Genomic DNA, 12,038 nt, shown 5'->3' with positions numbered 1-12,038 from the left:
TGCATCAAGTAGTGAAAGAGCTTCTAAATATAAAGAAGAACACAACTTTATTAGTGACATTATTTAATTAGATCATTTACTGTTACAGCTTTGCCATCTAGTGGCCAATTCTGTTACTGCAACTGGTGCTTAAGATTTTATAAAATATAAACATATTTGTGTGGAAAAATTTAACACATAAATAATCCAATATCTTGCTTCTTCAAATATATTAGTTTAATTGATTATTTCAATTTAATCTATTCCGTTTTGTATTCTGTATTTAGTGTACTTAATGTCTTATTTGCTCCTTTTTCATTGATCAGGTCATTAGTGCAGTTTAATACTTTATTTCTGTCACTTCACGGGATATTTCTTCATTAGACTCACTGTTCGGTGCAGAAACTCCACTTTAGCTGATTCAGCATGTTTTACTTTGTGCTGCGTTCAATGTCTCTCCAGAAGCTCCGATTTCTGACGACATACGTTAGTAAGCCTAGCTATTAAATAATATCAGATAAAATAAGACTTTATTGATTCCCAGGGGATGGAAATTCACTCATTAAAGCAGCATGAGAGACATGCTTAGAGAAAAAAAAACATAAGGAACTAAATGAATGATATAAATAATAAAGGAATTTAGAGAAATGAAGGAAATTAAAATATGTTAGAATTAAGGCTGCAACTATTGAATATTTTCATTATTGATTAATTTGTCAATTAGTCCAAGGCAACATCTTCAGATTTTAGATTTTATCCAACCAGCAGTCCAAACCAAAAATATTCAGTTTACTACTGTGTACAATAAAGAAAAGTATTAAATCCTCAATTGTGAGAAGCTGGAACCAGTAAATGTTTGTAATTTTTACTTTAAAAATAACTAAAATGATTATTTGATTATCAAAATAATTGATGATTAATTTTCTGTCAATTGACTTATTGATGAAGCAACTAATCATTGTAATTCTACTTAGAATAGTCTATGTAAAGGAATTTTTCAAATATTTGTGCAATAGAGATAATAATCTCTGCATCCTCACTGAAGTAATTAAGTGACTTGTTAGACTTTTACTGATAATATGATAATAATTATAATATAAATATTATAATATAAATAAACTAGGTACATAAACTAAGTGTTGACTAAAAATACAATATACATAAACATACATCATATTCAAATAATTTGTATTATATGCAATACTTGTGCAGTATATGTAGTAATGTAGAGCAATGATTAATAGATTATTTGCCAACTATTGCCTTGATAACTGATTAATTATAAAATGTTCAAATTCTCAAATGTTGGATATGGATATTTTCTGGTTTCTTTAGTACTCTTTGATAGTAATCTGAATATCTTTGGGTTGTGAATAAAACCACAAACAAAAACATTTGAAGATGTCACCTTTGGCTTTGAGAAACAAACAACAACAATGATTAATTGAGAAAATAATCGACAGATTAACCAATAATGAAAATAATTGTTAGATGCAGAATTATAATATACAAACACCATACAATAATAATACAATACTATTATATATATATACTGTAAATAAAATATAAAACACACCAATAATAATATACTACTACTACTACTACTACTACTACTACTACTACTACTACTAATAATAATAATAATAATAATAATAATTATTATTATTATTATTATTATTATTATTATTATTATTATTTTCATCATCATCTTCGTCATCGTCGTCGTCATCATCATCGTTATCATTATCATTATTATTATTATTGTATACATTCCGAGTGTCCGTGAAGGCAGCATCACAAACAGCACTCCCACAATCCCTGGCGCTTCCTCTTCCAGCAGCAGCCTGAGATCATGGCGGACGTGGCTGCGGAGCAGAAGCTCGTCCCAGACCGGGAGCTGAACGGGGAGGCGGAGGACCGGGAGGAGAACCGGGAGGAGGCCGAGCCGGTGGAGGAGACCGCAAAGAAGAAGAAAAAGAAGAAGAAGAAGAATAAGTCTGCCACGACAGGTGAGAGAGTCCCGAGCAGCTTCAGGCTAACAGGCTAACAGGCTAATGTTACTGAGTAGAGCGGAGTCAAGGTAGACAGAATGAACACACCCGGAAACACTGGGAGGATACCTTCAAAATAAAGGCATCAGACTCGTTGCTCGTGGAAAAGTGGCTAAATTAGTGCTTTATTGGGTCGCGGATCAACCTAAAATTATTGATATATTGGGTTGTAGATCATTTTACAATGATTGATTTATTGGGTTGTAGATCAGCAGACTGATCACGTAAGTCGTCACTATGATCATTAAACTAATTACTTGGTAAAGGAGGCCTGGAGGTGCGTGGTAAACATATTGATTATATATTATAAAAACACGTGTAATAAAACTTATTTTAAAGAAGTTTTTATTAATGTTGATATGAACATTAATAGAGACCCGCAGGACGTTTTACCAAGAATAAAAAAGCACAGAGTAATTGTTTTAACAGTCCTCTGATTGGTTGAAGTGTTCGATTTCATTTAAGATCAATAAACTTTTGTTAAATGTATATTTCGATTTGTTGGTATGGATATTATTTCAATTAATATCCAATATCAATTAATAATTAATTAAATTCTATAAATCCACTTCTATTTGCCAATGTTAATGAAAACTCTTGGAATCAAAAAGTATATTTTCCAAACATATCTTACGATCAGAGATTATACGTCATCTGTTATGATTTTTTTTATGTTACACCTCAAAAATTATAACGACAAAACCAGAATGAGTAAAACTGTTTCTGGTGGCCTTTTAATATTCAAAAATAGAAACCTACGCAGATGTTATTCTTACACTACTGAAGAAAATGGTTGGCGTGGTAAACGCGTACATAATCTTGGAAGAAACGTCACTTTATTGGTCAGAAAATGGTTATAAAAGATCAACATGTTATAAAATTCTAGAGAAATGGGCTTGGTGTTGTCGAACGTGACGTTTATATTGAAAGTCATGCCGGAAGCGCTCTGATGAAACATGGCGGACTTGACGCAGATCCTCATTAGCCATGTGGGTTGTGTAGCTGCGGCGCCTGTCAGGCCTCATGAAACACGCCGGGCTGTGGTCAGAGACACAACCAGGATCAGAGACGTTTAACTGGGTCGACAGAAAGAAAGTCATCGATCACTCGAATCGAGAGAAGAAAAAAACAAAATCAGCTGCTCAAACCGCTTCCTCTGGCTTTAATTCCCCTCCGGTTGAGCATCAGCCAAGTTTTCCTGTTTCGTAATTTGTCAGAGTTATTATATAAGACTGAAGGACTCGAAAGGAGGATTTTTTTTAAAATAAATCAACCAGATTAAACACGTGAATACGTTTAAATCCAAACTCCAACAAAGCAGCTGCAATTTAAAGATAGTTTAGTAGCTGTCAGGTGTTTATAGCACATAAAACATGATACAGGTTGATTAAAAGCAAAGTGTTTCCAGTCTTTCCACCCGGAATACAACTGAATAATTAGATAACATCAGTTTTCATAATAAAGTCACTTTGCAGTGGTTTTCCACTGTCTTTTTCCTTATAAAAGTTGCATCTAGAAACAATTTCTTGACGTTTATTTATGTTTTGGTTGTTGTTTTGTTACTAACCTGAATACCTTCTTGCTGTGGAGAAAGAAAAAATAGTTGTACTCCTCCTCTAGAAAGGAAATGTCATCAAAAAGTGGCAAAAATGAAGATGGACGTGTTAAAAGATGTTTATGTTTTAACATTTTTACTAAATGGTTTGTCTGTGGTTCGTCTTTATGCCAAAGTTCCCATAAAAATAATTTTTATGTTGTTGTATGAGCTGTGTTTCAGAATAAAATGACATTTATTTTTTCCCAATTCAACACTGTAGTTTAAAAAAAATTCTTCCTTCATTATTAATTTTCTCGTTTTAGCTGCTTTGTACATATTTTAAGAGACCTGCTGTTTTCCCACATTGATTAATTGTCAACTATTTCGTTAATTGATTAATTGTTTCATTTGGCAAAAATACAAGAAAACCTCTGGTTCTAGTTTTTTGAAACGTGAGGATTTGCTGCTTTTATCATCATAACGTCAACTTGGACTTGAATATTGTTGTTTTTCTCAATTTAACAATTAGATGATTAACTATAAAAAAAAAAAAGTCAACACACGAGCCGATAACGAACACAACCGTAGCCGCGCTCTCCCTCCTCTTTGTGCAGCTTTTTGCTGACGCAGCACCTGTCGGCTGAAGCTCGTTAGATCGCCTATTGGAGTGTGTGCGCTTGTAATTGTTATTGACGTTATTTCCCCTCGCCGCCGCAGGCACCGAGGCGGAGACGGACGGAGTCGCCGACGTGACCAAACAGCTGGAGAAGCAGGCGATAGAGGACAAAGAGAAGGAGGAGGACGGCGAGGAAGGTAACGCCTGAAAACACACAACCATCCGCTGTGTTGACACAGCGGCGACGCGTCAAATGTCAGATGTTCTAATCCCCCCCCCGTCTTTGCTCGCACAGATGGAGATGACGGAGAAAACACTGCAGGGAAAAAGAAGAAGAAGAAAAAGAAGAAGAAAGGACGTAAGTTGATCACGTTTTCGGCTCTTTGTGTTGTAAATTCAGACCTTTACTGTAAGACGTCGGTTTGTCAGTTTGATGTTTTTTTGTCTTTTTTCCTCGCAGCCAAAACTCAGACTGATCCCCCATCTGTGCCCATCTGCGATTTATATCCAACTGGAGTTTTCCCCATTGGACAGGAGTGTGAATATCCAACCTCACAGGACGGGTAAGACGCCACATCGGAGCACGTTTGTTTTCTTTGTCTTTTTCTTGACTTTCAACATCTTATTTTGTTGGTTTTACACTCAGTTATGCTCGTTTTTTTATATTATTTTCTTGTTTTATTGTCTCTTATCTCCCTCTTTTGCTTTTCCATCTTCCAAAAAACCACATCATAACCTCTGATTTGAAAAGTGCTGCAGCAGCTCTGCAACTAATGGATTATTTTTTATGATCCATTAATCTGTTCGGCCAATAAAACGTCCAGAAACAGTGAAAAACAGTCATCACAATTTCCCAGAGTTCAAAGCGATGTCTTGTTTTGTCTGACCAGTGATCTAAAACCCCCAAAATATTCAATATACTCTCATTTTAGATGAGGAGAAGAAGAAGAGTCTCTCATTTGAGAAGCTAGAACCATCACGTTTGGCATTTTTAACTTGGAAAATGACTCAAACGATTAATCGATCATCAAAATAATTAAAGGTTGTGTAAAAGCTCGTTTGGACACACAAATTAAGTCACAGTGTCGTATTTTGCAGGTTGTGTAAAAAGTCATCCTGCCTCTAATTTAACAATATTGAATTTGGTGTCTGGACACTAAAAACATGTTTATTTTCAGGGAGAGGCTGGTCGACTGCAGGTGTTTAAATTAGCTTTAAAAACTGCTCTCATGTCTAAATTTAACCTGCAGACGGTTTGAGAACGAGCTCATCACAGTCTGTCAAAGTTTGAATGTGAACAAATTCCACTCAGACGTGAACAATGTTTAAATATTCTGATTTACATGTCAGTAAAAGTCGGGTGGTGATAATAACTCTGAAGCTGCTTGTAAAGACAGACGTCGCTAACTGTGTGCAGACGAACTCACTGACCCCGGTCAGGTGACGGCGGCCAGACGATGAGTCAGCAGCTTCATTGTTGTTTTTACGTTGTAAAACCAGTTGCAGCCTGCGGCGGGAACATGTTGAGTTAATCCACTGATGGCTCAGAGTGTTTTATTCCTCATTAAGACTTTTTATTAGAATTTTTTTTTTTTTTTTTTTTTTAAATCAAAAGGCACCTTTTCTATAATCAGTCTCCCTTTAATATCGATGCGTTTTTTTGCCAGTTTCCTTGTTATAAAATCTGTGTCCGTCTTCAGTCGCAGCGCGGCGTGGCGTACGACCAACGACGAGAAGCGGGTGCTGGATAAAGCCAACGAGGAAGTGTGGAACGACTTCAGACAGGCAGCCGAGGCCCACAGACAGGTCCGCCAGCATGTCCGCAGCTTCCTGAAACCCGGCATGACCATGATCGAAATCTGGTGAGACAGTTAAATCCTGGATTCTGCAGAGTTTTAACTTAATTTTCTCCGTTGAACAGTGTTTAATTCTCAGTTTCACGTCCGTCTCTCCTCAGCGAGCGGTTGGAGGATTGTTCCAGGAAGCTGATAAAGGAGAACGGGCTGAACGCCGGCTTGGCGTTCCCCACCGGCTGCTCTCTGAACCACTGCGCTGCCCACTACACTCCCAACGCCGGAGACCCCACTGTCCTGCAGTACGACGACGTCTGCAAGATCGACTTCGGCACACACATCAACGGTAACGCACGTTCAGATACTTTACAGATTGAAGCGGCTGCCCAAACGGCGAGCTGCAGGTCTGAAAAACAAACCTGCATCCTTTCTAACGGCCAGCAGGGGGCGACGGCACTGGTTGCACAAAGAAGAGCGATTTTATAGAAGTTATGAGTGTAACTGCTCAAAAAACTCAGGGCTCTGGAGTCACAGTTCAGTAGGTTTTCAGTGGAAACTAATAGTGAAAACTGTTAGTGAAACAGTTTAGTTGCTGCTGTGAAAAATGAAAACAAGCTTTGTGTTTCTTTGCAGGGAGTCAGAACTCCTGCTGACAGCTGTTACATGTTTATTTATGGTAACTGTAACTGTAGTTAAACCAGTTAGTTATGTTGTTGTTTCATTTGAAAAGCTGGAACCAAAGAACTTTTGTCATTTTTGCTTGAAAAGATGAAACAACTGTTCACTAATAGTTGCAGCTTTAAACCAGCAGCTTCCAGAATTATAGAAAAATACACAAAACTCAGAAACATGACTTGCAACAATGATGAACAGTGATGTAAATTACAGTTTAGTTTATAGTAAAACAAGCAGAATCGCTGGTTTAGGCCTCTACAGTTGCCGTAGTTGTAAACTGATCCTTCTTACCGACTCCAAATGAAAGCAACCAGCTCAGATGTTCTTTAACTGTTGAGCTTTAGAAAATGTTCTGTTTAAAATGAGGTCGAGTGCTGTTAAGTCTCTGAAAGTCGCTCTGCTTTGTTTCCAGGGCGAATCATTGACTGTGCCTTCACTGTCACATTTAACCCAAAGTATGACAAGCTGCTGGAGGCTGTGAAAGACGCCACCAATACTGGAATCAAAGTATGACTTTGACAACACACACACATGAACACACACACGAACACACACACACATGTTTCACTCTGATGTGTTTCTTCTTCACTTTTCCTGCAGCTCATGTTTTCTTGTCGTCTCGTTGCAGAACGCCGGTATTGACGTGCGTCTGTGTGATGTTGGAGAGGCGATTCAGGAAGTGATGGAGTCTTACGAGGTCGAGCTTGACGGCAAAACCTACCAAGGTATCGTCCCATCTACACCTGCATAACATATATAGACCCTAACAGAAGATTGTAGTTAATTTAATTATTATGTAGGTGTTTTGTGCTGTTTTATAAGAGCCCATATAGGGACCAACATTTCAAACTATCTGGTCCATTCTTGTTCCTATGAAAATAAACATTAAATAGATAAAATGAACTCCTCCTAAAAATGGTCTTTCTGTTTACATGAAGATTGTGATGTTAGAAGAGTTTTAGGTTGTTTTTCTGCAGATTTGTTTTATAAAACATGAAAAAAACATTTCCTACAAAGCACTTGCTGAACAGTTTCTATACAGTGAAAAATAAATGCATTAATGGGATTTGAGACACTGATTTTATATCATTATAGAACCTGAAAATGACAAAAATACACGTTATCAGAGACTAGAGTTAGTTGAACACTCACCCACCAAACAGCAGTGCAGATTTACAGCATGTTGATGTTACAAAGTGTTTAGTTTGCATCAGGATTTACTGGGTTACATCATGTTTTTCAAGTCTTTTAATACTAACACAGCTGTATGTAACACTGTGAACTCATATTTAAAGGTTGTTTTAAAGGTCTGTTTACTATTAAAGTGAGTTCAAGTGCTGCAGAATTAGAAAAACCTGAAATCTGACTTTCAAAAACCCTATTATGCAACAACATGACATTTACTGCACATATAATACTATCACAATTATTACTCATATCAGAGCTTCAGCAATGAGTTGACCGACACAATTAATCACCAAATGTTCTGATAATTAATTGTTTGAGTTTGTTTGAGTCATTTATAAAGAAAACATAGAAAACGTCTGGTTCCAGCTTCTTAAATGTGAATACTTTCTGGTTTCTTTAGTCGTCTGTGATGGTAAACTGAGTATCTTTGGGTTGTTTATTGTTGGTCGGGACAAAACAAAAAATTTAAGGTTTCACCTTGATGTTTAGGAAACAGTGATCAACTTTTTTATAGACTAAATAACTAATCGACTACTCAAGAAAAACAATTGATAATGAAAGTAATTGTTAGTTGCAGCTTCACAGTTCATATGTGAACTAAAAAACTGTCCTTTTTACAAAATGTCTTGTAGTTTATTAATGAAACGTGTGTTTTCTGTTCCAGTGAAACCAATCCGAAACCTGAACGGTCATTCAATCGGCCAGTACAGGATACACGCTGGTAAGACTGTGCCCATCGTTAAAGGAGGAGAAGCAACGAGAATGGAGGTGAGTTAATAAAGACCGTTGTCATGCAGACTCAGAGACGCATACTGGGTGTTTATTTCATAGTTCTCAGTTATTCAGGATGTCTGCAGGTCGACGAGTCAAGTCGTCTTTATGGCAGAAAGAAGTTAAAGACTTTCATGCTTTAAGTTTTTATAACTTCAAAATTATTTCAAACCTGCAGAGTTCGTGTTGTTGATTGATTGTGTGTTTTTCATCCTGCAGGAGGGAGAAGTTTACGCCATCGAGACGTTCGGCAGCACAGGGAAAGGTGTGGTCCACGACGACATGGAGTGCTCTCACTACATGAAAAACTTCGACGTCGGCCACGTCCCCATCAGGTAAGAGTTCAGCTGCCGTCGTCATGTTTTTCTGTGGTTGGTTTAAAACGTCTTCTGGTAGCCACAGTAGAGATGCACAAACCTGCTGCTGAAATGTTTATACGAATGGATAGAAGGTTAATCAATGCCCTTTTATATACCCTTATAATTAACCTTTAACACCTGATTAAGCTGTTTTGCATCACACCCTCAACTCTGAGAGTCATAAATGAGTCAAATCAGAATGTTTTTTGATCTCTGGTGAAGATAAAAGTTCATAAATTATAAATGTTATTAAAAAATCACCTATCAGTTTACAACTTCAGCTCTCCATTAAAAACTCTAAATATTCATAAGATAAGACAAAGACCTTTTCTTTATCTTTTATTATAGTAAATTGAATATTTTGGGGGTTTTTGACTGTTTATCAGACAAATCAAGACATTTGAGGAAGTCACCTTTGTGCTCTGGGATACTGTGACGGACATTTTTAACCATTTTCTGATGTTTTGTCGACCAAATGATTAAATTGAGAAATCCAATTAGTTGATAATGAAAATAACGGTTAGTTGCCGCCCTCACTGACACTTTATACTGTTTATACTATTAATTAACAGGTATTTGGTTTGTTTTAAACCTGTGTTCATACAGGACAAATTAATTTACTGTCACATTGTGTTTTATAGTATGTAGAGAACAACTGTCGAGTCTTATGTTTACTAACAAAATAACAATATTTGATGTCTAGAATCTCTCAAAAACAGGAAGTGAAATTAAAACTGTGGTTGTGGCGTTTCTCTGCTAAAATCTCCGATGTTTACTTCCTTCCTTCTTTCCTCTCCAGGCTGCCCAGAGCGAAGCACCTGCTGAACGTGGTCAATGAGAACTTCGGCACGTTGGCGTTCTGCCGGCGCTGGCTGGACCGCCTTGGCGAGAGCAAGTACCTGATGGCCCTGAAGAACCTGTGTGACCTGGGTATCGTGGACCCTTACCCTCCCCTCTGCGACACCAAGGGCTGCTACACCGCTCAGTTCGAGCACACCATCCTGCTCAGGCCCACCTGCAAGGAGGTGGTGAGCCGGGGAGACGACTACTGACACCCCCCTCCTCCTCCTTCTCCCCCATCCCCCCACCTGCCCCCTTCAACACCACCACACCCCCTCCTCCTCCTCCTCCTCCTCCTCACCACCACCACACAGGACCTCCAGACCCCCTTAGCAACAGATAAATCAGCTCAAACAGGGAGCGGTTGTCTCAGAGCAGCAGTGAAGGATGCCAAAACGCTACTGTATTCTACCCACAATGCACCACTCACAGCTTGCAATGAAGAAGGACTGGCTTTCTGAAATTGCTGAGTTTTCTATCTATGTGTTTGAACACGGCTAAAGAAAAAGTGTAAACAAGGCCAACGAGTTTCTGTCTGTTGGAGGAGGCGTTGCCGTTTGCTCTCACTGTCCTGCGGACCTCATTTTACAAAAAAACATGAAAAAGTTAACTGTCAAACAGTTAAAAAAGTCTATTTAAGCTGCCGCTGCGTTTAGTGCGACCCCAGTATTCCAACTGATGGTGAGCGTAGGAAACCCCTTCATACCTCCCTGTTCATTTTCAAAGTTTCTATGGCGCCCCACTGAGCCTCCAGTGCTTCGTGCTTGAGTTAAATTAAGCACAAACGCTACTGACGGGTTTAAGAAGTGGTCAGGCCAAAATGCATGGCCACGTATCTCTCCGCAAACAGACAATTCCTTACATTTAAAGCTCGGGGTGTCGTCGTCGTCGTTAACAATAACAAATAAACGCCATCTTCTTACAGACACCGTGCATCTGCAGCTGTATGTTTGGCTTTCTGTCGCTACAGGAGGGAACTCTGCACTCTGGCCCTCCAGTCATCGTTTCTTTGATATTTGTAAAATATCTTTGGAAAATGGCTGCTGCCACTGTTCCCAAAAATAAAGAAATGCTTCATTTTGAACTCCCTGAAAATGTTTTTTGTAAGAAAAAAAAAGAAAGATGAATAAAATAATTTTGCTCATTGTCTGCTGTCCTCTTCTTAAGTCTCTTTAATTACAGGCAGGAAATCTAATCACAAGACTGTATAATCAGTGTATAGATATACATTTATAGCTAAAATATAGTTTATTTTTTTAGTTTATTTGCACATATATAAAAAAAATAGACTAATTTAAAACAATTTGAACATTGTGCCGAGAGGTTTGAGGCCAAAAATGGCTTGTGAAGACACCTCCCCTGTGTAAATATCAATAGTCATACTTAAAAAAAAAAGAAATTGTTTTATCATTGAAGTTTCAAGACTAAGCAATAATTGAAAATTGATAGAAATGTACAATTTACATAGAAGTTTGTTTACAAGTTGTGATACATTATAATGAAGTCCATGAAGTGTTATAAATCTCTGCTAATTAGTCCTTTTCAGGTGTTTTTTGAAAAATGTAACAATTGTTTAAGCAATTGATAAGACAGTCAATTTACAGAAAAACTTAATTTTTAACAATACAAGTCACTGAAATATCGTTTGTCCTTTTTGGGGGGTAATAGTTTTACATTTTTGGGAACTAGTTTAGTCTCTTTCTCGCTAAGTGTTGGATAAAACTGACATCTCTGTGTTAAATATGAACATAACTGAAAATGGGGAAACAGCTCGTTTGTCGAAAGACCATCTGAAAACCGCAAAATTGCTGTTTTTACACTTCTGTTTTTTGTTGGGATTAAAAATAACAAGATATAACATGTTACAGAAGCAGGCTAGCAGTTTCCCCTTGTTTCCCGTCCTTGTGCTAAGCTAAGCTAACCGGCTGCTGACCGTAGCATGAAAGTGAACACGTATATTAACTAAAATGTCAAAACATTCACATTAATCAATAAGAGGCAAAAGCTCAGTGGTTCCAGCTTCTCACATGTGAATATTTGCTGTTTTTTATTCCCCTAAAGTAAAAACAAACACACTCTTTGAACTGAAGACTCAACTTGGACTCTGCGAAATTATGCTATATTGAAATTAAATTAGTCACAGCCTTAATGTGGATTTATGATCAACAACTAGCCATTAAGTGAAACTAATAGTATTGACGGGGGGAAAAAGCTTTCTTAAAGGACTGA

General features: G+C 37.6%; 1 protein-coding gene across 1 annotated transcript; it reads left to right on the top strand.

Annotated features, from left to right (window-relative positions):
- Positions 1-1,801: 1,801 nt before the first annotated feature.
- Positions 1,802-10,956, top strand: metap2a (methionyl aminopeptidase 2a). The gene is made up of 11 exons (XM_067581360.1): positions 1,802-1,988; positions 4,285-4,380; positions 4,479-4,541; positions 4,644-4,746; positions 5,884-6,045; positions 6,141-6,322; positions 7,064-7,158; positions 7,280-7,376; positions 8,504-8,607; positions 8,830-8,945; positions 9,769-10,956. Exons 1-11 carry the CDS (start codon positions 1,832-1,834, stop codon positions 10,019-10,021), a joined length of 1,428 nt encoding a protein of 475 aa, XP_067437461.1. The 5' UTR covers positions 1,802-1,831; the 3' UTR covers positions 10,022-10,956.
- The last annotated feature ends 1,082 nt before the right edge of the window (positions 10,957-12,038 follow it).

Source organism: Thunnus thynnus, chromosome 23, assembly GCF_963924715.1.
Source record: "Thunnus thynnus chromosome 23, fThuThy2.1, whole genome shotgun sequence".
Taxonomy (NCBI): Eukaryota; Metazoa; Chordata; class Actinopteri; order Scombriformes; family Scombridae; genus Thunnus; species Thunnus thynnus.
This window is presented reverse-complemented; position numbering and strand designations above follow the sequence as displayed.

Bases quoted from the DNA above. Each gene is read 5' to 3' on its own strand.
- metap2a (XM_067581360.1), top strand. From the start codon at position 1,832: ATGGCGGACGTGGCTGCGGAGCAGAAGCTCGTCCCAGACCGGGAGCTG. The intron at 1,989-4,284 runs GTGAGAGAGTCC...TCGCCGCCGCAG, and splicing joins GAATAAGTCTGCCACGACAG to GCACCGAGGCGGAGACGGAC. The intron at 6,323-7,063 runs GTAACGCACGTT...CTTTGTTTCCAG, and splicing joins CTTCGGCACACACATCAACG to GGCGAATCATTGACTGTGCC.